Source organism: Epinephelus fuscoguttatus, linkage group LG6 (genome assembly GCF_011397635.1).
Source record: "Epinephelus fuscoguttatus linkage group LG6, E.fuscoguttatus.final_Chr_v1".
In the NCBI taxonomy this organism is placed as follows: domain Eukaryota; kingdom Metazoa; phylum Chordata; class Actinopteri; order Perciformes; family Serranidae; genus Epinephelus; species Epinephelus fuscoguttatus.
This window is the reverse complement of record NC_064757.1, coordinates 15,704,544-15,731,578: the sequence shown is the minus strand read 5'-3', so window position 1 is coordinate 15,731,578 and position 27,035 is coordinate 15,704,544. Positions and strand designations below refer to the sequence as shown.

The following is a 27,035-nucleotide window of genomic DNA, read 5'->3' as shown; positions in this document are numbered from 1 at the left end:
TTTGTGCTAAGACAAGCTAATTGTTTCTGACTCCGAGCACTTTTCCAAAATGTCAGACTATGCCTTTAAAGTTCACCACCCAAATCTGTTGGATGTTTACAACGTACAGTTTTGGTATTAATATTACTTTACACCTTTGTTTTCTCCTCTTAAATTAGTTTGGCTAATCTGGGTGTTTCTTTAAAACCTGTCTGATTGTCTGAACGCTTGTTTCTTGCCCTGTTTGACCTCCTTTTAGAGATTTTGCTGCATTCCCACATCTAAATACATCATAAGTACAGCATTATCATTACCAGGTGAAGTGATGCCCAAAAAAAGACACAAATTCAAACAACCCAGAATAATTCCTTAAATATTTGCATTCTACAGCAGGGACTGCACAGGTTGCTGATCAGGGGTCTGGAGAGGAAAGAGCAGAGGGCACAACAACACAGGAGTCCTGGGGCCTCAAGTGGGAAGTTTTAGTCAAAACATACAGCCTGAAACTCTGCACACTGCCTCCCATTCCGCTGTAATTTACTGCGGTATATATACCTAACTCTGCCAAAAAGCCGGGCCTGAGTTGTTGATGTTCTCCCTGTGACCTCTTACGCTCTTCCTACCAGGAAGCTAAGCGAGAGTGGCCACTTCCTGTCTGACCCTGTGTGCCTTTGGCAGCCATCTTTCCTGCCCTCCTCTCACTTCCCTTGTCCTTTCTCACACGATGTCCTCCAGCTGTCTTTGCCCAGTGCCAGTATGTTTCCCCTCGAGTGAGCTGTAGCTGTGTGATGTATAGTCACATCAGGCCTCGCAGTGGGACTCTAACCCTGCCGTCACACAGGGCCAGGTGGGTTCAGGGTGAGCTTGGCTGCCCTCTCACATCTTAGCTGGGGGTAAAATTTCCTGCAGTCTGTTCGCCATATGAGGCTGTGCAAGTCTCCATCCTTGATTGGTTTGTTTTCCTCTGGAAGTGAAGGGAGGCCTATCTGAATCACTCTTTTAACTGGAAGGACATGCAACATTAAATTGCAACATCCTTGACTGCCCTCAGAGGCCTGCTGGAGGAAAAGGGAGCAGATTGGCAAACTGATGCTCTGTATTTCATTTTGGCTGATGCTTTTATCACAACTGTTAACCAACGTAATTAATGCACATATTGTACTTCTAAAGATATACAGTGTGGCCTGAAGATGTAATTTAACTTCAAAGCAGAGCTGCAGACTCCTTTAGTGAGTCAAAAATAATGCTTTTCAACATTTATATGGTTATTACTATCTACTCTTGTGCGCTGCATTTAAATAATTAAATAAGTGATATGAAAATAGGAGCAAAATTTTCACATTGAGGGACCAGATTCACTTCTCTTCAGTTAAAACTTATCAGGGAGTAAACCTGCTTCACTCCACACAGTGACTGAACAGTAAATCCCATCGAAATCTGTCAGACGTTTTTGATGTGTGTGTTCCTCTCACTTCTGTGGTCACACAGGAAAGCGTGATGGAAACACCCTTAATGGAAAAAGCCAGCGACGTGCACCTGATTACCACAGGTAGCACCTGAACAGCTGCTGGTAAAAAGCATTAGATTCAGGCTATTGTTGTCACAGAAACACTAAGGAAAGGTTTTGTTGTCATGGAAGCCGTCCCTAGGGCTGGGAGTAGTGAGAGGAGGATGGGGGGGGGTTCTGTATGTGAACGTTCCTACTATTCCTTTCCCTGAGCACAGTGCCATCAGAGTCAACTCCTACTCCACTCACTCATCTCATCTGCTGCTGACGCCAGCTTTCCCCTCGCTCTCCACCGTCTCTCCTGGCTCCTCACCAACACTGTCTCGCTGAGCCATTCTTCACATTTTCCACTCTGTCACTCACTGGACCTCATCCTGCTCTCACACGACGCTCAACACTTGGACAGAGAGCAGAAATTTGTGTCATTGAATTAAGGCCCACATCACCTTGCGCTTAATGCTCTCCCTTGCCTTGCTGCTGTGGGAGAAAAGGCGGACGAGAAGCGCCTGGATCAAGCTCTATAATATATCCTTATAATTGCCAAGCCTCATCAATTTCCCCGGGGCTGCGTTGATCCTATTAAAACATAGTGCTGCATTTTTCCTTTTAACTACAGAAGGAGAGAGGCCAGTAACAGGTCCAGCATCATAAGGCTCAGTGTTGTCTGAGAGGTATTTAAAGCTAGTTAATCTGTGGTCTCTGCTGGAGAACAGGCAGACCTCTGACAGAAAAGAGACGCCACATACAGAGCAGAGAAAAAATATTTGAGGAGTACAGAAAATGACTGTGTGCTAGGGCTGCAACAAAACTCTCCATCATTGTTTACATTTGATCAATTAAATACTGAATGTGAGTGTCCAAAAATAGTGAAAAACACATTACGTAAGTGTGCAGAGTCCAAGGTGACATCTTTAAAAGTCCAACAGTCCAAAACCCTGAAACTGGTCCACTTAACAATATAGCTGCAAGCGGCGATTCTGGGGTTCAAGCCAGCACAGACCTTTAAAACTTGAAAGCTGGGTAGCATCAAGACCTCTGACAGTTTATGATACCTGCATTAAGAATAACCAACAGGTTTGATGCAATGGGACAGATGCTCATTCATTTATGTCATAATCAGTGCTGGGCCATGCTCTTCTTTGGCAACACTGTCACTTCCTATTGGTCTGTTGCAGAAACATTTTGGGACATGGTTCAATGGCTTAGTTAGAGTTTCGTGATGTTTGTAGAAATGGTGATTGATTTATGGCCAGATTTTGCAAAAGGCCAATGCAATTGTTTTTATCTGGTGGCGCCCTCTATTAAGCGATTTCAAAGTAATTTTGCACACGTGGTTCAACATTATTATTCAACATATCCTGCAAGTTTCAAAATGATAGACAAACAACTCCTGATTTATAGTCTGATTTGTGTTATGCTTCACCCATTTTCGCATTTTTCATGGTATGTTTAAGGTACTTATGTGGACATATCCTGCAAGTTTTGTAATGACTGGCCGAACGATTGTGGGGTTTGGTCTATTTATATGCTGAGCCATCTCCCCTCTGAAGTTCAGTGGTAAATATGTTCAAACTACAATGAGGTATCAATAAGTATTGATAACATTTGATAAAGTTGGTCCAGCGATGATCCACAGAAATTTTGGTACAAATTGGACCTGGGGTTTAAGAGGAGATGTCAAAAATGTGTTTTTCAAAAAATTCTAAATGGTTTCACTTTCCTGATGAGACCTTAATGGTTCTTGTAGGTATTTCATAGACCACATTGAGCTGCACTTGTTGGTTGAATTTGGGACTTGGGATGTGAGGGGTATGGTGTTAAAGAAAACTGAGTTATTGGGCCTTAAATACAGCTCCTCTATCTGGCCAATTTGTGTCATATTTTTAGAGCAACATTTGCACACAACTTCCAATCATTGGCATTGTTTACGATGACCATCCCACATTTCCGTAGCTTGAACCAGAGAATATTTAGCATTGCTGCTTAAATTATAAAATTAAGTAATTGATTTTACACCTCAAGTTCAGTTTACTCATCCCAGAGTGTACTATTTAGCCTATGAACATAGTTGTATTATGTCATACCCTGATGATGTCATTGGGGGTATTTAGGCTTGGAGACTTTTAGAGTTTTTAGCAACAGCCTGTGTCACAAACTGTAGGAAACTCTGGTCACTGAGTTTGAAAGACATTTATCTAGCTTCGATGTTGACAAGCCTTCTTTAAATCTGTCTCGTAAGTGCCCAAACATTATGTACATTCCTGCCTATTGCTCCAACACATCTCTAAATACACAGAACAGTAGAACAGTAAAATTTTGATTATCCTCAGTAAATTTGGAGGTGACACAACAACAAAACGTAAGATCCTCTATCTAAACTAAACTCACTAATTTGCAACACCTCTCACCAATCACACAAGAACAGATTCATCGCAGCAGAGACAGAGACATCAATTTCTGCTTGAGTTCTAGCCACAGAGATGCAGCCACAGCTTGTTGCTCGTGTGAAACACAACTCCCCTTTCAGTGGCTTTTTGTTATTTGAACAACATGGCACAGAACACCACAGCATTGTTCTCACCCTACTCTCACTTTTACTTAACCAGAAAACCTTTTATGTTGTTTGTTTCGTTGTTATGATCCACTGAGCTACACAAAGCAGAGAGGTCATCCTTCTCTAAAGAACTGTTGAAAGTAAAACAGAAAATGGCTGCCTTGATGAGATAGGTGCAGAAGAAAGAGTAACTACTATAAAATACATACATGAAAAATGTACTTTGTATGTTTACAAATAAATGACAAACAGTTAAACTGTATCCAGTGGTGGACTTTTCCTGGTTGCCATGCTAGCAGCAAAGGTCTACGAAAGGCACACATGTTTGATGGGGCCCTAGACAACATGGTGTGGTTGTCAGGCTTTTTTTCTTTCTTTAATAATCTAATACATAATTCAGGGCATATACAAAATAGTTCTAATGGAAAATTAAAAGTAACCAGTGATGGAAGAAGAATTCAGATATCTTACTTCAGTAATAGAAGCAATGCTTAAGTGTAAAAATACTGTTAGAGGTAAAAGTCCTGCATGCAAACTCTTACACAAAGGACAAAGAAAGTATGAAGTAGCATGAAAATGGAAATTACCAGAACCTCAAAATTTTGTGTAAGTACCTACAATACAGCACTTGAGTGAATGTACTTTGTTACATTCCACCACTGAAAGTATCCATTGAAAGTAGGCTAACTATTACTACACAAGCCTGAAAGTGTCTGACATCAAATGGAAAATAAAGCAGCCAGAGCCTTTTTGCTTTTTCATTATAAAATACTATGTTCCATTGAACACACACACGTTGCTGTCTCACTCCTGTTCTCTTCATCTGCTCTCCAGGGGCCGTCCCTATGTCTGTCTGTCTTAAGATCTCTTCTCATTCCACGGCCACAGTGTTGGGTCAGATGATTTGTAAAACCACTGTGACTGTGAGCTGCTGCTACAGCTAGCCTCAGGTTGAGTGTTGCTAACGGTAGCCTCCTCATCTCCTTAACGTGAACAAGGATGATTTGGTGGAACAAAAAATGTGTCAGTTAATGGACCACTTCATGACACTGATGTCTTCCTCTCCTCTTTTTCTAGTTTTCTCTTTAGTTTGCTGTGCCCACTTCTGCTGCTTGTTTCATTCATTGTTGAACTACTGTAGCTGTAGCCTGCCTGGATACCTGGCTGACAGTCAGTTTGGGAGAGATGATTTGTTTTGTTTTGTTTGTTTGTTTTTGGCTGTTTGTATCAGCCCCCAAGTGGCGTGGGCCCCTGAGCCCATGCCCAGAAAACCCAATTGATAATCCAGCCCAGCATTTAGTAAGGCTCTGTTTTGGCCAATCAAACACATGCACGCGCACATTCCTTCCTGGTAACTTTGTAATGCGAGCACTATTTCTACTGTTTACTTGACAATCTTTGCAATGAAAGATAAATTAACAGTTGCAATTATCACAGGAGTTGTAAAATCCTCAAACCATTGTGCCGTGTTTGGCAAATGATAAGCCTCAAGAGTTATCTAAAATTAGTCTGTTAGTTAAACTGGACCTCCTGGATAAGATTTCAGTGTCTCTCTGTTACCTTAAACAAGACAGCCCCCTACTCTTTTTTAATGCAAGGAGGTTTTCAGTCTGACTCCCCATCGAGTCTTGTTGAAGAATTTCTTACTATTATGAAGCCATCTTGGCTGCATCTCCTCCCCAGTTTCATAATACACATGAATGCAGGCTTCCATATAAGCTCTGTTCTGTCAAAACGTGATTTGGAGCACAAGTTTTGGATTTTTCACTCGGCAGAAATTGTTCTTCGTTTAATTTAACAGTTAATCAACTTTTGTTCAAACAAAAGACCTACAAAGCTGTAAGCAGCGCGGCATCAGCGCAGGCACAGACCATGAATTATCATCATACAGCCTTCATAATATCCTACACATGAATAGTGAACACATGATGAATATGCTAATAAATTCTACAGTATGGGGGAAATAAAATAATTGAAGCGCGTTTGATGTTTTCACATAAACCCCAGAGCACAGCTTGAAAAAGAAGGACTTTCATCTCCCAAAAAGGCCTTCACAAACAATACACCCAAGCTGGCTATTAGAGATGATGAAGAGACAGAATACTGCAGAGTGGTTAAAAATGCATCACAGACTGAGAGAAAACATCTGGCTAAAAAAAAAAGATCTCATAGTACAGCATTTGAGTATGATAGGAAGTGAACTTTTCATTTGAACGCTTGTATCAGAGGCTTTAGATGTAAAAACTCTCCTGCTCAAAAGGCGTTGTCATACCTGTACATCAAAGTTGGCGAGATCTGTAAGAGCATTATCTGCTCATTAACAAATACCCAGAGATCAGAGACCATAATAATGAGGATGACAGTCTGGCATTAAGCTGGTTTAACAGCATTATACGTTACAATATCGCAGCTCCCCTGCTCTTTTCTCACAAAATCACACATTAAAGCTCATTTTCTATACTGAGATGACACTTTCGTTTTACCCAGAATGCAGTTCTTTATGATGGGCTACACTAGTGAATAGCGACTTGGATTCCCTTAAGCGTCCTTGTCCTCTTTGTCGGCAAACGTGATGGATGAACAAAAGTGGGGGAGCTGCCGCTGGTTGGGAGGCAGGGGGAGACACTGATGGAGGGAGAAGAAGGAAAAGAGAGCAGGAAAGCAAATAAGGGGGGATAGAAAAGGGAGGAAAGAAGGAAGACAAGGGTAGAGGAAAGGATAAAAGTAAGGAGGAAAAGATAGGAAAGAAGGAGACAGGGAGGAGGCAGAAGAGAATGAAGATGGAGGGGGCAGATAAGAGGATGGAAAAGGGCCAGGCAAAGGGGTGGAGGGAGGAAAAGAAGGAGAAGAAACGCTACGTGAGTATGTAAGGAGGGAGGGAGTGGATACTGAAGGAGGCATGTGATGAGCGGAGGTTTCCTGCCAAATAACAATAAAAAAAGAGGATGTCTCACTTCTGCCCGAGCTTAGAAAGTGAATACTGCAGTAAAACAGGCCCTGCTAATACAGTTTTGCTGCCAGCAAGACAAAGTGGTGAGGAAAAGTGGCTTAACTCCCACTGCAACCATCCTCATCCTCAGCCCCTTCAAACTCCAAACTCTCCCACAGCCCGGCCCAGGGAGCTGGCCAGTTACCGTGCACTTGTGCAGAGTTTGCAGTTACTGGGGTAACAAAAAAAAAGACACAGTGGATAAAAAAAATCTTGAGAAAATGAAGTTATAGTCCTGTCCACCTGCCAGCTCCTGTACTGCAGTGAAGCAACAGACCCTGAAACAACCTTCTGACTCTATGGATGTCGTGACCGTCCTCAGCTGAGGAGCTTCGGCTCTGCCAAGGATGCTCTCTGACTCACTTTGTGTGTGTAATCAGTTCACGCACATATGACTGTGTGTGTGTGTGTGTGTGTGAGAGAGAGAGAGAAAGAGAGAGAGAGAGAACACCAGAAGAGGTACATGCTGAAGAGGTGAGTTTGCTTGTGTGTGTGTGTGTGTGTGTGTGTGTGTGTGTGTGTTCCGCCGCACAACCGCACACTTCACACTTCACACCACTTCAGCCTCATCACGTCCAGCAGGAACCTCGTTAGCGTGTCAGCGCCATGCCGTGCCGTCACCACGGCAAGGGAGTAGGAGGCACGGCTCCAGGCACTGCTTATAACACACACACACACACACACACACACACACACACACACCCATATACACACACGAACCTGCAGCCTTGGCTACACATGACACAGGCCGCACTGCCAAGCAGCAGTGTCAGGGTTACAGTGAAACAGGTTCCTAGTTAGCAGATAGAGTCACTTTCACACATGGAAAACAAAATCCTGTGATGTTAATTTTCCCAGTAAAGACAGCAGATCTGGCTCACCGTCTGACAAAACTGAAAACAGTGACAGCTTATTTGGTCGATGCAGCTCTTGACAACATTTCAACGTTTCCTTCTGAGGTATGACATTTGCTAATTTTCTGGGATTCTTGCCTGCTTATCCCCCGTGCACTACAGAGGCTTTTTAATGTTATCACAACATTTCTTCCCATCCCCGACAGCTGCCAACTGATGACTTCTTATGCCTGGGCGCTACGGAGCTCTCTTACGCTGGCATCAGTCCAATGTGAACACAGCACTGCCAAGCAATACTGCACAGCACAACATATTAAAAAACCAAAAACTATCTCTCGAATGTGAACATTTAAAAATCAGATGCCTGTAACATGCACCAGATCAACAATTTGAATCAGTATGTTGTATGAAATGCTCAAAACTCATAATATTTTTAGTATGAATAGTAAAAATAATCTAAAAATTTGTGGAGGGTAACTAATGGGCACCAACTTGATTAACAATGTACCGTAAAACCACATTGATTTTATGACCACACTTATATTACAGTGAGCAGAGTTCACTTGATACAAGTCAGATGAAGTTAAGGTTTTTATGGGGAAAGGGGAATGTGGACATGGATGTTTAGTGTGCCATAGAGACTTAATCTATTTTTTTTATTGACCCTGTACAACAAATTATATCTGACATTATTTCACTTGAAGTGTGAAAATCTGATAAATAGTAATGACAGGGTTTGGATTGTTTTCATTTGGACATCATTTTAGTTTTTACATCATTTTCATGTTTAGTTTTTACTGTCTAGAGACCTTCAAGAGATTATTGTGTCATATTAAGGTGCTCTATACAACATTCAGAGCATTAATACAGCATCAGACAACTATTTGTTATGTTGTGATATAGAGTAATGGCATCCTGAGCAGAGAGTGAAGTCAGCTCTTTGTGTGTGTTGTTATCCGGACTTCTCTGTCATTGTGACAGGCGGTTTAGCTGCATGTGCATGTTAGTGCATTTAAGTCCCTGTGTGTGGATCCCACTAGCTAGCTAATTGCCACCCCCCTGCACTGCGCTCACATGGTGGGTACTGCTGATATCAGGATGGTGTGGGAAGTGTAGCACCCACCCTTTCGTTCCCTCCCAGGTTAGCACCGTTACCCTGTCAACACTGTTGCCATTTTTAGCACTGTTAACGCCATCAGCACTGTTCACCACAGACTAAAAATAATGGACGTTGGTTTGTGGACTGCTGTTCTGAGGCCTTGAGTTTGGTATTATGGCCGTTGCCATCTTGGTTTTTTAGGAGCCAGAAGTGACCATAATTGGGTGAGAGGCTGGCATGGTAAAGGAGCGAGAGGTGGATCTGACTGAGAAGCCGAGGACACTATCGACACACATCCTGTCACTCAAAGCAGCCCACCCTTATTTATGTGTAACTTTAAACCTTAATAGAATGTTCACAGCTGAGTTATAAAAATAAACGCACCCTCTTGTACAGGTGTCATGAAGGGAGAAATTAGCTACAGAGACCAAAACCATTTGGTTTTAACCAGCCTGTAAACATTTTTATTTCTGCTGCAATGTTGGGCATCCCCATTTCTATGGGGATAGACTGGCTTCTGGAGCCAGCCTCAAGCAGCCATTTAAAGAACTGCAGTTCTTTAGTTCACTTCTGTGTTGGCTTTATTTTATTCAGCCCCAGAGGTCGCCACTTACTGTTCAGACCATTAGCACCGTTAGCTGCCACCTCCATGTTGAGAGCCACATACAGACAACCTCTGATTCATCGTACAGAGCTCCTTGTTATCAACTAGAATTAACCACGCACCACTCCAATATTCTTGCTGAAAACTGTTCTGTGAAATAAGTAAAACATTTTCCAGACATTGTTATGGTTGTTTTTTTGTAGTTTGCTTTCTCCTTTTCACAATGCCAGAAGATGATTTTGTTGAAGTTAACTTTGAGCACCTGGTAGATTTACTTATTATTTCGTGACACATATCAACATCAGAGAGTGTACCAAATCAATATAAATATATTGCACTGCAACATTAATGTGATATTAATATTAATGATGTCATGTTAGCAAATGATTACCAACACATCACTTAGCCCTACAGCTGACCTTGCACTGAAGACTGCATCGCACCAACCTCTATTTAATATAAGCGAAAAGTCACTCACACACACACGTTTAAGCCCACACCCTGACACAGTGCAGTATTCATCCGTGACAACACGATATTTCATGTCAGCCGTCACACCGGCACCACAGACTGTACATCAGTGAGACCTTTTTGCCTGCTCAGCACAAAGCTGAATGATGGCCGCCCCACGTCAGAGGAGACTTTGAGTAATAGCTCACGAGGTTCTTCATAAGATGACCTCTGCCACACTGTACATGCAACACTAACTGCTACATGACTGGATCATGAATCAATCACAGTGGATAAGGTGTACAGTATGTACACTACTCCGTCACCGAACACAAACTGAACTCAGCAGATGACGGCAGCACGAGGTCAGACTCTAGAAAGGGGCAAGAATGTTCATGCATGCATCACCATCACCTCAACTCTGACTGTGTGGCGGGACATCATACCTGTCTGACTCACTTCTATATGACCTGTAGGTGGTTGTGTGGATGTTCTATACTTATCATACACAAAATGTGTGGATCATATCTTAAAGAATCTTCTGGAAAAAAACTAGAAATACCCCTAAAATACACCAAGACATCTAAAAACAAAGATACCAATTTATACCAAATGACATCATCACATCAAGGCTGTTCGTGGGAGGCACCTAGAGGGAAAGAACTGCTCAGAATATTACATTTGACAAATAAAAGGAGTCTGACTCATTGAGATGAACAGCATGCAGTAAATGAGTTTGCTGAGACAGGCTTTTATAACCCACTTCATGGCTGTCAGACACAGTCAGGTCTTATCAGGGGAAACGTCTGGCTACATTACAGTAAATTGTCTCTGTGCCAGACTACAGTGGTCAGCTTCTATCAGCAGTAAAGTGGACACAGTGTGAGAGAGGTCAGAGGGCATCAGACCACCGTGCAGAGAGAGAAATGTTTTATCCATGTATCGTAACAAACACAATGTCTCCTTAAGCAGCCTACTTTCCCAATGAGTTTTTATTATTAGGCCCAGACCTTTTCCCTGCTGAATCACAAGTGTAATCACATCTCCTCTGTGTTCATACTACAAAATTAATGCAGAGACGTTCATTTTTTTTTTTTTTAAGTATTAATAGCTTGTCTTAATAGCTCAATTATTTTCACTGCTGTATTTGTATCATGTGCACTTTTCCCGAATTTGACTATAAGGTCTATTAGGAGGAACAGAGGGTATTCAGGGAGCCGACTCTTGCTTGTCGAGGCTAAATGTCAGGGGCTGGAATGAAATCAGGGTCATGTCCTCGTTGGAAAGTTGCTGCTGGATCGCTAAAAGCTTTTATCAAGCTTAAAGCCTGAACATGAGTCTGATGGGCTTTATCAAAGCCTACAGAGGTGTAACAAGGGTACATTGACTCTGAGGGTCAAAGTCTGCAGAGAAACTCATTTCACAAATCCACTTTTCAGAAGTCATCTGTTCGGTTGCGGTGGAGAGAGGTCACTGAGAGCTGCTCAAATGTGAATGATATTGTTACGGGAAACTGTGTATCAAAGGTAGACCCTCTGATATTGTGTCATAATGAAAGCTTGGTTACAGGATAGAATCCATTCAAGCAGATGACTTCATGCTCTCGAGGCTGTAATAGCTTCAAGATACATACATAATGTATATGGAACTATGGTGAATAAATCATGAATGATTTTCTTGGAAGGCTTAATTACTCCAGAACGAATGAGGGTCAACTTTGAAATTCAAGTTATGTTGCATTCATAGGGGGTGGGATTATTGGGCTTAAAATTATACACCACCCAAAAGACACGTGCTGAGAGGTACCTTGAAGATCTGAAGCTCAGCTGGAGGCAGTGTGTTTAACTGTATTTTGGAGAAATGATCACAGTTTGGAAAATATTGACCGCAGAACTGGGAGGCCGAGACGTATAACATGCTGCAGTAGAAGCTTGAGAATTTAAAACATTGCTGCTTTTCGTCTGCAGTGTTAAATCTGGTCACTATTGGAATCCACTGTAAACTCAACGCCTACCTTTCAAGCTGACCAGAGGTGAGTGTTTGTGACTTTAAAGACCCCCTCAGCTCGAAATGTGTTTTGCTTATTGTTACTTCACTTGGATGTTTTGGCTTCACTGGGCAGAATAATGTTTGTGCAGAGTTTGACACCAGAAGGCTGTTTGCACATTTATTTTCTCAGTGCTCACTTGAATCTGAGTCCACACGCACATACGGACTGATTCTGTGACATCATCACTACTGTAGTTTGGAGTTTTTCAGTGAAGGAGAAGGAGTCAATTACATTTTAATCATCAGACTTTCATGTTCTTTCTGTGTAATTTATGAATGTGAGTAAATACTAACATAATAATAATAATAATGTCAGCATTATGTTCATAAAAGAACACAAAGAACATTAAAGGAAATGCATATAAGACCTTCGCCTCTGTTAGAGGCATAGTAACACTACTTCAGACTCTGGCTGCCGGCTTTCTTGACCACAGTTTATCAGTTGGCGGCTCATGACCTCACACCGCCTACCAAGAGAATGCAAAAGTACCTGTTTTTTTCCACCCATTTATTTTAGGGACTTCACATCACATACAAATTGGGTTGCAACAACTTTGTCTGGAAAGTAACACATAACCTTTTCAATCTCTATTTGTTGATTACTTATTGTATCACATGCAACATCTTCCAGAGCTGCTAATTCTCACATATTTAGCACAATTCTCAAGGAAGGACTTAGTTAATATTTTTAGCAATATTTTGAGACTATGCACTTGACTGTCCACCTGATTCATCCAGTGTCCTGCACATGTCTCTCACGCGACAGCAGCAGAGCTATGAGATTGGAACAACTGCTGACCACAGAGTGCTGAAGACACAAACTAACCTCCTTTTTTTTAGCTTGCAATTTAGTCCAATTAGCTTTCAAGTTTTTACTGGGAAAGAGGTAAACCTGTATCTAACAAAGTGTTTGGATGCATCTGGTGATACAAACTGTTATTACTGCAGTGTTCCTGCCTTTACATTTATTTGCCTAAAACTAAAAACTGAGTTGAGCTAGTATTTTGTACAAAGGAGGAGCTGCTTAGGAGTCAAAGAGCCCCAATATTGACTATGCCACACATGAAGACCGTTTTTTTCGATGAGGTGATGGGCAGGTAATTTTATTTACCTTGTGTAAGTAGTCCAATTTACGGAGTTCAATGGATATAGTTAACTCATGACTGCATGGATATTGCATTTATTTATTATTTCATGAACACAAGGCTCTAAATAGGCCACATATCACCAGACCTTATTGATTTGATCTAATTCTGAGGTTTTTATTTTTTTCAAAATCTTAAGGACAGGAATGAAAATGACAACTTGGAGCTTCCCATCTGTCAAGTTCACAAAGATTTTCTGTGTTTTTGACCCTTTCATGCTTTTTCTTGTTCTCCAACAATATTTTTCTTTTATTTTTTTCTGCTTCTGTCCGCTACTCCAAGTATCAATTTCTCTGATGAAAATATCACTGGTGGGAGGCATTGGCTCAGACCTCCATGTGAAGTAGTAAATAATTAGCCTTAAACAACGTACATTTCAATCAAACAGACATTGCTGTAGTGACCTTTATTCCCTTTTGAATTGACAAATGTTTCTCTGACTGAATGCATCCACACAAAGGGCAGAACAGAGTGGAAGCTATTACCATTGAAATCTGCTAAAAATTCACCTTGAGGCACCAGTGATATTAATCCTTAGAGAGTTTGCAAGCTCTCATTAATAATGAAATGTCTGAAAAAGTGATGGTGTGTGAGCAGCTCCTTTGAGGAGCAACAGTGAAGGTTGGAGGGGCCTCTGCCAGGAGCACCTGGCAAGTATTATTCACCTCACAGGCTACTGCAGGATGTTCCTCACGCTGACCAGTCACAGGGCTTGGACTCTCCCCAGGAACGATGATTTAGAAGCACTTACAGGTGACACAGAGAGAGGAGGCGAGGAGAGGAGGGTGAGTGAGCGAGACTCGCATTGATATTCAGCCGAGTGCCAGGGCTGCAAACAATCAAAATAAGTGAATGTTTTTGTATGGCTGAAAAGAAGAAGTGTGAGGGAATGTCAGCGTGTTGTGTGCATGCATGTGCTTGTCCCACGCCTTGTCGCAGTAATTCCTCCTCTCATTTCCCTTAGACCCAACAGCCCGTGACTTTGCATTAAGAACGCACGCATACAAAAACCACAGAACAAACAACTGCAATCAACCATGAGCATTATTACATGTCCTGGATATACTGCTGTAGCACTACTGACACTACAGCTGCAGTTAGTATTGGACCATTAACTCATTACAGAACAGTTGACATAGGGGCTGCAATTAATTGTTTTGTATATATGATTAGTATTATATATTTTTTGATGAACTGAGTAATTGTTTAAATATTTTTCTTGACTTAAAATACCAGAAAACTGTGAAAAATGGGCATTACAAGTTAAGAGGGCACCAGATGTAGTCCTCAAATGGCTCTTTTGTCTGACTAAAAGCCTTTTGTACACCAAGTCTGTACTTTTTACATGTTTAAATAAATTTGACCTCATATTGTGTCAATCACATTTAAACAATGACTCAGAAACTCATTTAAGTTTTAGTAACAGGTTAAATTTTCTGCAATTTTCCCATCCATCAAAAGCCTTTAGAGAGGTTTTTTTTTTTTTGATAAAGGGCAGTAAAGAAAATGTCACATAACCTCCAGGACACATAGCTATATCAACAATCAGAAAGAGAAACAGGGCGCACAGTACATTTCATTACTCAGAGAGCCTACTTCAACAGGTCAGATAATAGTATTCAGGTGGATAATGATGACATGGAAGTAGATGTAACAGAGGATGAAGGTCCCAGAGAGACAGAGCGAGAGGACAGCTCAGCCCCTTCAGGTAGCCATGATGCCAAATGTAAGACGTGGACAGTGACTAGCGACAGCCATGGAGTTACCTCCACTAAAGAGAAGCATCTTGCATTGCAAATTTTCGCAATACAGACTTGGTGTGCAAAAAACTTAACAGTCAAAAACCCATAGATACTGAATCACAATGATAGGCCTTTAAAAACTCACAAAGCTTCATGTTTGAGAAGCTTTAAATATTGAATGTTTACAGGTTTTGCTTGATATTAGGAATGGGGTAAAAAAATTGATACAGCATAGTATCATGATATTTTTTAATCAATTTTTTTAGTATATAAATTATTAATATAACAGATACAAGTTAAACTTTACGTGGTCTACTAGAGTAATATAATCAATTGCCTTTTTACTTCTCTAGATACATTTTGCGGCTGCATCAAAAAATAGTGAAGTCAGATGAACAAAGTGAAAACTTTATGTTGTTAGATGAAACAGACAATAACAAAGTTTTCCTTTGGGGAAATAATGCACAGTTAAAAAAGGTAATGTATCACAGTATATCACAATATATTTTATCGCAATACTCAGCATATCACAACATATTTAAAATTGCAATCATATTCTATCGCGACTTAAGTATCATGATAATATTGTATCGTGGATCCTCTGGTGATTCTGACCCCTACTTGATATATGAACTTTAGTGTTTTTTTAATTTAAAAATTTAGATTTAAAGATTATGTTGATCAAGATTTTCTGTTGATCAATTTATGTTTTCAGCAGCACTAACTGATGTGAGAAAGAAGTATCTACAGCCATAATAGCAGCTGCACTTGGACAATGCTTTACACTGAAGTCAGCATGCTAACATGCTCATAATGACAATGTTAACATGCTGATGTGCAGGTTTAATGTTTGCCATGTTCATCATCTTTGCGTTAACATGCTAACATTTCCTAATTAGCACTAAATGCAAAGTCCAGTTATGGCTGCTGGGTTTGGACAAATTAACGTTCTCATCTGATAATAACTACGTATATGCCAAATCAGGGGGTCACTATCCCTAGAACCTTGACACTGAAGTGACTTAAAAAAGCCGAAAATGTCCTTCCCTATGTCATTTAGTTTGTCTTTTGTGTGTATAATAGGTTCATTTTAAATGGCCCTATGTGAGTTAAATAAAGTTGTATTGCCGGGGGACAGTAGTCTGTGAAAAACCATACGCAGTGAAAGGATATTTAAAAGACTTTGCACCAAGTTACTCAGTTGTTCACACAGAATGTTTTGAGTAACGAGCTCACAGCAGAGATGTGTATCCTGCCTGTGTGTTCAGACTCTAGTAAGATCTTTTTGGGCCATTACAGTGGCTTACACTGGAACAATGACGACTGTCTTACCACTAAGATGCTTTTGAGAAAGCCATCCCAGTTTCGGCTTTAGCGATTTGTCATGCTGCTGCCGCTGCACTAAAGTGGGCTAAGGGTGCATTTTTTTGTAAAGTGAGTGAAAATGCTGAGACCAAAACAAAAAAAGTCTTGCACTGTGTTTCTGCGTTTCACCGAGACTGATCAAGGGAGCTCTGAGCTTGGCTCCCTGCAACTGCTGGCAGCCTGAGTTGCGTCAGTGCAGCTCTGGTCTCAGTCAAACGATGCTTTCTGCAAATGTTAGACCACACACTCCTGTAGATCAAAGACCCAACATTTGTTACAGCAGGAACACTCTGTCCCCTTTCAATATGACAGCTACCAAACATCTGGTTTGTATACCGGAGAGCCTGTGTGCTATAGTTATTTTTTCTTTCCGCACAACAGATGGGTCAACATTCATTTTTTTTTTTTTTTCCTGCAGACATTCATTTTTTTTCCCCCAGTCACATCATTGGGGGAGGAGTGTGAGAGTACTTTCAGAATTTTATTCAACATCTTAAACATTAAGACACATTTCAAAAAGAGACGTGTAACCAGGAGATGGAGGATAGTTTACCCAAACAGCTCAGGGATGATGCTTCATTCCTATTCTAGCAGCACCATGCTGATGGGCCGGGGCAGACGACAAGCTACGATCTGACTGACCTCCCAGACCGCCCTGATAAGCAAGCGGCGCAGAGAGCAGCTTTAAAGCTGCTTCCCTGATAAAAGAGTATGATATCCACTTTAGAAGTTAAAAGTGGTGACTCGCTGGATCAGAAGTTAAAAGGAGATGTGAAGAGACGCTTCTGCTACCATCGCCGCAGGCTGCCAGAAGCTGCACAGCCTGCTCATCACTGTAATGCAATAAGGAAGTGGACAGAGCAGACCAAAGCACTACAACCCTGGGAACAAAGGTTGCTCTGAAGAGGGAACAGCAGCCCGACTGATGCTTTACAAGGGTGAAACAAAGGATTTAATAGGCATAATGCTGTAATAATTATAAGTTTAATGAATGCACAGACGACTTATTCCGACAACTGTTGATTTATCAAGAAAAACAGCCAAACATTTGCTTTTACCAGCTTCTAAAATGTGAGGATTTGCTCCTTTTGTCTGTTTGATGTACTGTAAGTGGAACATCTTTGGATTTTAGACTGTTGTTTAAACAAAAACAAGTCATTTCAAGACATCAAATAGGCTCTGAAAAGTTGAGGGGGGTATTTTTCTGTATTTTTTCACAGACTAAATGCTGAAAATCTGAAGAATAATTGACAGGTTGAACAATAATTACAATAACTTTCACTTGCAACCCTAAATAAATAAAAGTATAGTTCTAAAAATGTGTTTTGTGAATTTTAATTGTAGATATTTCAGTCACTGTTTGAGTAGAACTAGTAAAATATGCTTTTGCTTGATTTCCTACGTTTCATGTCAGCACAAACAAAGAAACTTGTATTATTTCTTGTGTTTGTTGTGCTGCTCGACAGAAAAAAAAAATCATGTCTCTAGTCTGGACTCTGGCATCTGCCTTTTTTCTTTATATTTTACAAAATATAATAATCAGTCAGACACTTGACAAAAATATGGTCAGATTAATTAAAATAAGCACACTTTAAGGCCTCGGATGTGAGACTTCACAATGGCGAAACAAGAGCTGTACGCATGTGTGTGTGATTGCAGGAGAAGGGGAATGTGCACAGCTGAGGGTCTTTTCAGTGTTATTATCCCTCCCTCCACCCTGACTGTCACTTTCCATCAGGAAAACGCTCCACCTCTCCCTCTGTTCCCCTTCTCTCCTCACCTCTGTCAGCCCCCCTCCCTCCCTCTCCACAGCGCCGCTCCAATCCCTTTCCTGCCGACATCCAAGTGGAATTCAGCCAGCTGGTTGGAGCTATGATGAAACCCCGTGTACAGTGACACCTTAGCAAGCACCATTTTGAGTTTGCTAAAGACCTTCACTGACAAATAGCGCTAATTACAAAAACCTCTAAGAGAAAATAACTTGGTTATTTTAATGTCATGTCTGTTCATATTTGGTCCACATGACAGGATGTGGTCAGGAGGGACTTGCTAAATATCTATAGACATTTACATACAGTATACTGAACATGGTATCTCTTTGGAGCTACATCAAGCACAAATAGCAGTCCTACAATGTTCAGGCCATAAAAAAAACATACAGTGTACAGTGCTAAACAACTCAGTGTGTCAGCAAACACCTCAGTGCTGCTGATGTGTGCACATGTGCTCCACTTGTAGACGCATATAAAAGCGCTTGGTTCTGTCACGATTTGTATTCCTACTTGTATTCTGAGGTCTCTGTTCTAAATGTACACTTAAGAGCCTTCGGGCGCCACTCTTTCCTCATTCTGATTTCTTCTGACGCAAGTGGGATTTCACAGTCAGAGCTGATGCATACAGCACCTGACCTTTAACACGTACATAGCGGGAATCCTTTTTACAGCTTCCTCCCACAGACCACCAAAACAGTTCCCACACACATTTACTACATGCAAAACTGCAAGAAAGACAAAAAACTAAAGCGCCGCCCTCTTTGACGACCTGCAGCATTACATACGCTCTGCAAGTTTACAAGCTGCGTCCAAACCACAACCACAGCTTCTGTTGTTTGTCAGCTTAACACAAAACAGACATGAGAACATGACCATCTCTTCTTTGTTTTTCGGGTGTTTTTCATTGTAATTAGTCAGAGAGGGCTGTTAGCCGAGGGAAATAGGCCAGGGGAGAGGAGGTTCTCACGCCTGTGGAACCAAAACAAACAAAGCCCCGCTCCGGCAACACAGCAGCCAACAGCCGCTGATAGGGGTTATCTCTGCAGTCACACATGGGCCATCTCACAATAGCGAGAGCTGAGCAACTACATTGGCCTTTGCAACTCCATGAACACAAACACAATAGTCTCAGACATAAATTGCACGCTACCTGCTGTCTCTTTGATTTTAACTGAAATTTTATTTTGTGTATGTAAATCTGAGCTGTGTTGACACCAGCTATTTTTCCATGTGATGAAACAGCTTTTGGACATATTTGTGAAAATATATCTCAACTATAAGACTTTGGATGGGTGTTTCCCTTGGCAACAGCTGACTGACATCTGCAGGCTGATGTTGCTAGGAGATCAACTTCTGTGGTGCGCTACTACAAATCATAGCCCTGAATAGCCTATAAACAGTGACCAAAGACGTCAGTGAGTCCACATTGTGTTGGCTATCAAACATTCCCAATTTAAACCTGCAATAACAGATGTTACTGTGCTACAACTCCTGACATATTTCAACTTTTAAGTTGATTGTCAGCATACAGTTGCCTATTTACACAACCAACTGATATGGAAAGATGCCTTAGATTGTCTAGTTTCATATGGTATTAGTTCATCACTCTAGCACCAAAACTGAGCCCACTACAGCAGTTTAATTTGCTAGTCTTTCCAGTTCCTTTGGTGGCCAGCAGCAGCGCTGAGTCTGACCTCTGTAACGGCAGAAAATGGACATCCCCGACTGGCGGTGAGTCAGGATGTCTCGTCCCCCAGTGCTGGGGTGTGTGCTGGCTGGATTCATATTGCTACAGCCACTGGGTGGGGGTCCGGTCTCTGGAGCCACTGCCCATTTTTGTCCTGGTGAGGTGTTTGTAATGGCGGGGAGTGAGGCAGACAGCACACTGTGATTACAGGCTCTTGCTAGCATTAGCTACATAAACGTGAACTTTGAGCCACAGTCATGAGCCTTTGCCTCTGGTTAGCAGAAGGCTAAACTATTAGCAACATTTTCCATCCATCTCTAACATGCTACGTTGATACTGACGTGTTTTATTTAGTTTATTCTCAGGGTCTATTTTAGAATTTCTTTCTGAAAAGTCCATCTTCCTTGTTTGAATTGCTGTGCTGGAATAGCAAATTTCTCTGCAGGACTCTCAGCCATTGAATCAGGCTTTCACCAAAAGGACGTGCGTGCTCATCTGCATTTGTAGCCAGTAGGAACGCCCTCTCTCCCGTCACGGACTAGATTTTCTAAAGCCTGAAAACAGAGCCAAAAGGAGGTGCAAAAGTCTAGATTTCTCTTAGTCCATTTGAATTAAAATATGCTTAAAGTCTATTATGGGATTTTTGCCCAGTGAAGCCAAAATTAAAGTACCCTCCCCTACTTCAATGTAATTTCAAGTTAAGACACATTCGCCATGGTTGAAAATGCTACAGAGAAACTGAACAGGTTCTTGCACCTATCAATCAATTTAGTATATCAGTATATTTAATATTACCTTGTCGGTCAATGTAAGTGTTCTTCTGTTGTTTTTCATCTTTTAACCTTTTTACTGTGCTTTAATGACGACTTGCCATAAAGTAAATCCTTCTTGCAATAACATGGCCATACTGACAGAATCTGTCTTCATTTAAAAAATAATATCCAAGTTTTAAATGGTGCTGATGTTACATCACCGATTTAGCTATCTTTCATGAATGCGCACTTGCTAGTCTCTGTGCTTTGTGCCACCACTCCATCATATGAGAAAATACAGAAGAGGTAAATGCTTAAAAGCCAGGCAGCAGAAGCAATAGCTGCAGTGTGAAATCCATCAGACAGGCCACAAGTGTTGGTATATGATGGAGATGGCAGATAAGCCTATGTGTTTTGCTATGGGAGTGGGTGTAGTGAAAGGGGATCAGTCCACAGCAGTGTTTAGAGGTTCAAACGCCCCTCTGGGGAGGAGAACGGATCGATCCTTCTTGGCTGGGAGCCAATCCTCTCCCTGCCTTCAGCCAGATATTCATCCACACTATATATAAGCCTCTAAGCCTTCAGTCATACTGTATATATAAAGCACTGGGGTTCAGGATTTCACCACAGACTTGTGTTCTTCACCAGAAGTTGTATTATGAACTCCATGCCCTGTGTTTTTTAATGCCAACTAACTACAGATGTGTTTAGGCTGCTCTCCACAGAGAGGGGCCCTGCCGCATCGCCTGTGGTGCGTGCGTTGTCGTCATGATGCTCTGATTAGAGGGAGCCATGGAGATAAACTATAGCTGCTGTCTCATTAGTCAGAGTAACTCTGCCTGGTTCCCACCCACAGGAGCTCCTCCCAAACCCACAGGAGGAGCAGGGCACCCCCACACAGCCTGCAGGGACAGGACACAAACACCACAGCTGCCACAGCTGGCAGAGTGCACTGTCATCAGCAAACTCACAGATGTACAGAAACAAGGACATATACACACACAGGGGACACCGAGCACACTCGACTCTCGTTCCAACTCTTGCCAAAAAACAGCCTCAGAGGACGAGATCACTGGCTCCGCGACAAAATGGGGTTTCCCCACAGGGACACTCCATAAGCCTGCAACAGAGCAAGTGGCTGTGGGTGACCTGCTGAGCTACAAATATAGCAAACAACCGATGTGAAACAGATGCATCACAATCCATGCTAAAACAAACTCACTGAGGCCCTGTGTGTAAGCAGCGGCGTAACAACATCACTACAGCCTGGAAGCGAGGCCTCGCGGGAGCTCGGATCGATGGCTGTGGCCTGGCAGTGGTTTGCTCATGTTTGGGGACAGGAGCAGATCATGCTGAGGAGGAGGAAAGAGGGGGGAGAGGAGGCAGCTGGTGTCCAGGCTGCTGTCCGTCAGGCAATGCCGTGACAGGTTTATCCCAGCCGAGGGGGGAGGTAACACGCCGAACGGCACAAAGAGGACCGATAAACGTCAGGGCCTAGCCCCAGCGCCGTGGTAATGGCTGACAAACGGCTCAGTGGCCCATCTCGTAGCCAGTCAACCTAAGACACATGTGCTGCTCTGTGTTATGTTCTATCAGAGAGGAAGACACCAACAAAAACAGCAGAAGTCCAGCCAGGCGTCTCCTGATACTACAACCCTCCTGACAGTCAGGCAGAAATACTGTCACTCTCTTATTCAGCAATTCAAACATAAGAGAAAATTCTTCCTTCATAAGTTAAAGAGAAATACTAATATATCAAGTGTTATGTATGCTATGTGCTGTATATAGCCAATCAATATACAGAATATACTTTTCATGTGGGGTTCCAGGCCTTTTCAATCCCTTCAATAGCCTTCACACCTCGTTCAGACTTAAATATTCTATGGAACAACAAATACATAATATTATTTGGTGTCGACATGTTGGAATTTTCCTGATGATGCAATAATAAGATGTCCCTCTAAATGTGTCATCAGTACAGCACCTACTAAAGTCTGTTTCCTGTTTCCAGTATGTACAGCAGTAATATAACAACAATGGCGTCATAAGTGATATCAGGACTGGATGATGATGAGTTTTTAAATAAAACACCAGTTTGAAAAGTCTGTTTATAATTGATTTTTTTTTAACATTATTTTTATGTTCATATTTATTTTCAAAGGGGCGAGTACATGACTTCGCCCAATGCCACATACCACAGAGTTTAAAGCCTGAGCTAGTTTAAAACGCCCATCTGCAGTTGGGCTATTATAAAAACACACATGCAAGAATGCACATGCATGACTTCAAGTTATTACAGCTGTGGGCATTTTTACCATTTAGAGAAACATTTAATTACATTTTGATATTTTGTTTCATAACCAGACACTTACTCAATGGACCTTTACAAATTTGAGCTGTACTTCTTGTTATTCTGTAACTAAATCCACAAAAATGCATTTAACCTAATGTAAATGAAGCATTGAAAATTAATGAGAGGTGACATAATGCAAATCTGCACACAGTGAGGTCACCTTCTGTACATCCCATGTGTATCACCCCGTACCGCTTGTGATGCTCAGATGTTACATAACGCTTTCAAAGACAAGACTCATCTCTGACTTACAGTTAGAGTTCATTTTAATCAATGATGCGATGAAACATTGTTTTTTATCGCAGACCCAACCTGTCCCTTGAACACGAAAGTCACATCCAGTAGCTTGATTCATAACTGGCTCTAACACAGTGTCGCTGAATCAGAGGACGAGAAGAATAATTCAGGCAGCTGAGATTTGTCTGAGACTGCTTCTAACAGATGTCTAAAACCTCCCCCATATCTTTGCTTCAAACACTGGGACAGAAGGAAGGTGAATGCACACACAGAGATGAACACAGAGAGTGTGTTGAGCCTTGGTGGAGCACAGCACAAAAACATCTGGTCTTGTTTAAAAAGGTAGCAGTCATCAGAGAGAATTACAGTCAACCAAACAAAGGCTGTGCTTGGTGGTTTTAACTCTACAGGGACATGTTTTTTTCACATATCATTATAACTATGATTATACTACTGTTATGTTATAGTCAGAGGTAATCAATGCCTCACTCTGGATAATGCTGGTTTCATGCTCTCCTACAGAGCACACATTTAATATAAAAACTTTTTTATTTACCAGTCAACAGTTTACATGTATTGGGCTACTGTTTCAGCATCTAATGTATAACCACGTACTGCTACTTTCCATTGTGTGGAGTAAAAAACCTGAGGTGAACTGATGGTTAAAGAGCATGCTCTCTTTTACTGTGATTGTGTACAGTAACTTTATTACCAACCACTGTTGCGATTGCCAGTCTTACATCTAAATGACACCACATTCGATGAATGCAATCAGCTGAGAAGAGTGAGGAGTGTCGCACTGAGCTACAGCACTCATTTGCCTGATGAATGCACAGCCCATCCAACACATGACCTCTGGGAAGGTCATGGCATGCCAGCAGCCGCATAAAGGCACTCGTGAATGAATAAATCATTGCTACACTTGTCATCATTGTGTCCTGTATGTTGCATCGTCTCTAAGCTCAACCTGTGGCTCATCTACATAAATCCCAAAGCAGACAGGGCATTCAGGACTCTCATCTATTCCCCTGAAAGTTACATAAGATTTGTGTAGCAACCACATCAAGGCTCGCTCCGTCTTTATCAGTCCCTGTGTACTAATATGACATCATCTGTGGTGAGGACAGCCAACACAGTTCTTTTATGTACCTATGTAAGATGACGGAACTGGGTAAACACCCTACTGATGTCGTGATGACTGTTGTTTTTATGACGACATCATCTGTTCTTTCCTTGACACCTCCCCATCTGTGACAGCTAAGTAAATAAACAGGAAACCGCCACGTCTCTTACCTGTGTCCTGTCGAAACTGGTGCATGGACTGCAGGTCGATGATGTACGGAGAGAGCTGGGCATCCACCTGCCCCAGGACTACTGTTCCCCGGGCATCCCCCTTCAGTACATTCTCAATATGGTGGCAAACTGCAGCACTGTAAGGCCTCCAGCGCCCATGTTCGTTCAGCCACTCCCAGACCACCACCCTGGCCAGGTTCTGAGGAGGGTACCCCAGCCCATTCACAGGCACCAGCAACCCCGATCCTGGACGAGCCATCCCCTCTGTGGTGTCTGCACTTCAGCTGCTGGCTATGTCCCGGGCTAGAACAGCACTGCAACCCTGTCAGTCAGCTGACACACTGGAACATTTTCATCAGCGCCAAACGGAAAAAGCTTCAATCAGCGTTTAGTATGGTCCTCCTCAGTTATCTCATGCTGCTTTCACGCGAGCAGCTCTGCTGGAGTCATCGTCCACAGGTGCTTTGTGACTGCTGGCTTTTTGATTAGCCCAAAAGCAGCCTCAGTCCTCTGGTGTCTTGTCGTGTTTGAAGTGGCAGACGTTGATGATGATGATGATGAGATTTGCAGCTGTGGCAGTCTCAGTCCTCCACAGCCGACCTCAGCATATCAGCAGCAGGTAGACAGGAGACGCTCTCTGAACAAAAGATGAGGAGCAAAAACACACTGATAAACAGAAGCTGTGATTTATCCCACGAGTTATGTCTAAACAGTAAGGCAGTGTTTCAGAGGACATGCATATATCTAACCAGTTCTGTGCTGTAGTCCCATTAATGGACTGCACCTCTTGGCAATTCTGTTTACTTACAGTGCAGTGACAAAAAATTGTGTATGAGCTGGTTCAGCAGCAAAATAATAGTGGTTGTCATCAGATTTGTGTGGAGAGGACAGAGCAGAGTACATAAACAGCCAGATGCTATCATAATCCTAGCAGACAGAATATCACTCAGACATTGTCAACACAAAGCTGTTCAGGTGCTGTGAATGCAAAGCACGGGATATTATCTCTGTTGCTTCTGTGATTCCTCACTAGTATTAAATCTCATCGCTCATACTTAACGTTTTTCGAGGCAGGCACAAGACGCATGAAATCCATCCTGGCGATACAGACCTGTAGGCTGCAGTTGTGGTGCCACACATCTGTCAGGTAGAGGCTGCATTTCACAGGCTCCGGCCGAAAATCAGAAAAATCAGAAAAAAACGAGGTGCAAATCTCGGAAAGCACCTGCCTCTCACATCTGTGATTTGTACGTTTTCCTTTATCCTTAAAAATAAAATCTTCCTTCCAAGCCACCTCCTGCAGCACCTGTAATCCAGTGTTATTGCAGAAGACCAAGACGTCGTTTTATTCCCCGTGAATCAGCCACACAGACTACACCAGCTTGTTGGTCCGCTGTGTTAAAGTGAATACATGCCCCAGTTGCACGGTTTTCAGTGTGACAGAGACAGAGCCATTCCGCCGTGCACGCGCATTCCCGCCTGTAACGCCAAACAGCACGCAGTCACATAGTAAACACGCATTTCATGCCGCCCGCAAATTACGCACAAATGTCCAGGCGCACCTGTATGGTTAGCCGATGAAAATCACCCAAAGCGTCAATTACAACAAGATTAAATTAAACAACTTCCGGGAAATGGTTTCAAAATAAAATCCCTGCTGAGATGTGATTTCAGAGGACACGGTGAAGCATAGATGACGAGGCGCTGCTTATGTTAGCATAAAAACATAAACACACAATACATTAATAAATAAATAAATAAAAACACACTTTTCTCAAAAATGTATTTAGACATTGTGACCATCATTGGAAGGGGGTGGGGGGTATTTTAATTTTATATTGGCATAGAAGACAGTTTATCTATAGAGTTTATTGATTAGATACACGTTTTTCTCTTTGGTGTTGATAAGTATGAAAATAATAATAATAAAATACTGGTTTTATTCTATGTAAGTCGATGAACATGTGGTTGATTCCCAGGCCTCCAAGCCTTGTTTGACTCTAATTGTGACTTTAATTGAAATGAGAGTGCAGATTTATTTACTTGCTCATTTATTATTATCATTATTACAATTAGCCTATAATTATAATTATATTTTTATTTTATTATTTATGCAAAATAACAGAACTGTTTAAAGAACTGTGAATAACACAAAACCTATTTATGGTTCAAGGTAAATTTATTGTCATTGTACAACACAGTGTTGCAAAACAAAATGCAGTTGTAGTCCCCTTATACTAAAAACAAAAACAAAACGTAGATATTAGCGTATGTTTTGAAATTGAAGGAGGTGAATTCTCTGGTCAGATAATATGGCCACCAGCTTAACATAAAAAAAAAACTGACATTTGGAAAACATTGTTCATCAACTACCACCAGTATGCACAGCAAAGCATCACAATTTTGTTTATGGATGATGGATGAAATTGTTAACTTTTGGCAGAAGCATTAATACAACACTGACTTCACATGGGCATTATGATAATGAGGTTTAATCAAGTGTCTGAATCCATGAGAAAGCTACATGTCAAAAACAATTGATCATGTCACTGCAGAACATCTAAAATATGCTTTCTGCATCTGAGCTTTCTAGCCTGTGGTGTT

At 41.7% G+C, this 27,035-nt stretch overlaps 1 protein-coding gene across 3 annotated transcripts in view; it reads right to left on the bottom strand.

Annotated features, from left to right (window-relative positions):
• Nucleotides 1-26,032, bottom strand: part of LOC125890446 (E3 ubiquitin-protein ligase DTX1-like) — a 52,680-nt gene extending 26,648 nt beyond the window's left edge. For 2 of the 3 annotated variants that reach the window (XM_049579086.1, XM_049579087.1), the window contains exons 1-2: nt 25,543-26,032; nt 24,432-25,068 (exon numbers count right to left, since the gene is read on the bottom strand). In XM_049579086.1, coding sequence (XP_049435043.1) covers nt 24,432-24,690 — 259 coding nt within the window. In that variant the 5' untranslated portion in view covers nt 24,691-25,068; nt 25,543-26,032. Of the gene's footprint in view, nt 1-13,895; nt 13,977-24,431; nt 25,069-25,542 lie in introns of those variants that run through there. The other variant, XM_049579088.1, reaches the window with a different exon arrangement.
• Between the last annotated feature and the right edge of the window lie 1,003 nt (nt 26,033-27,035).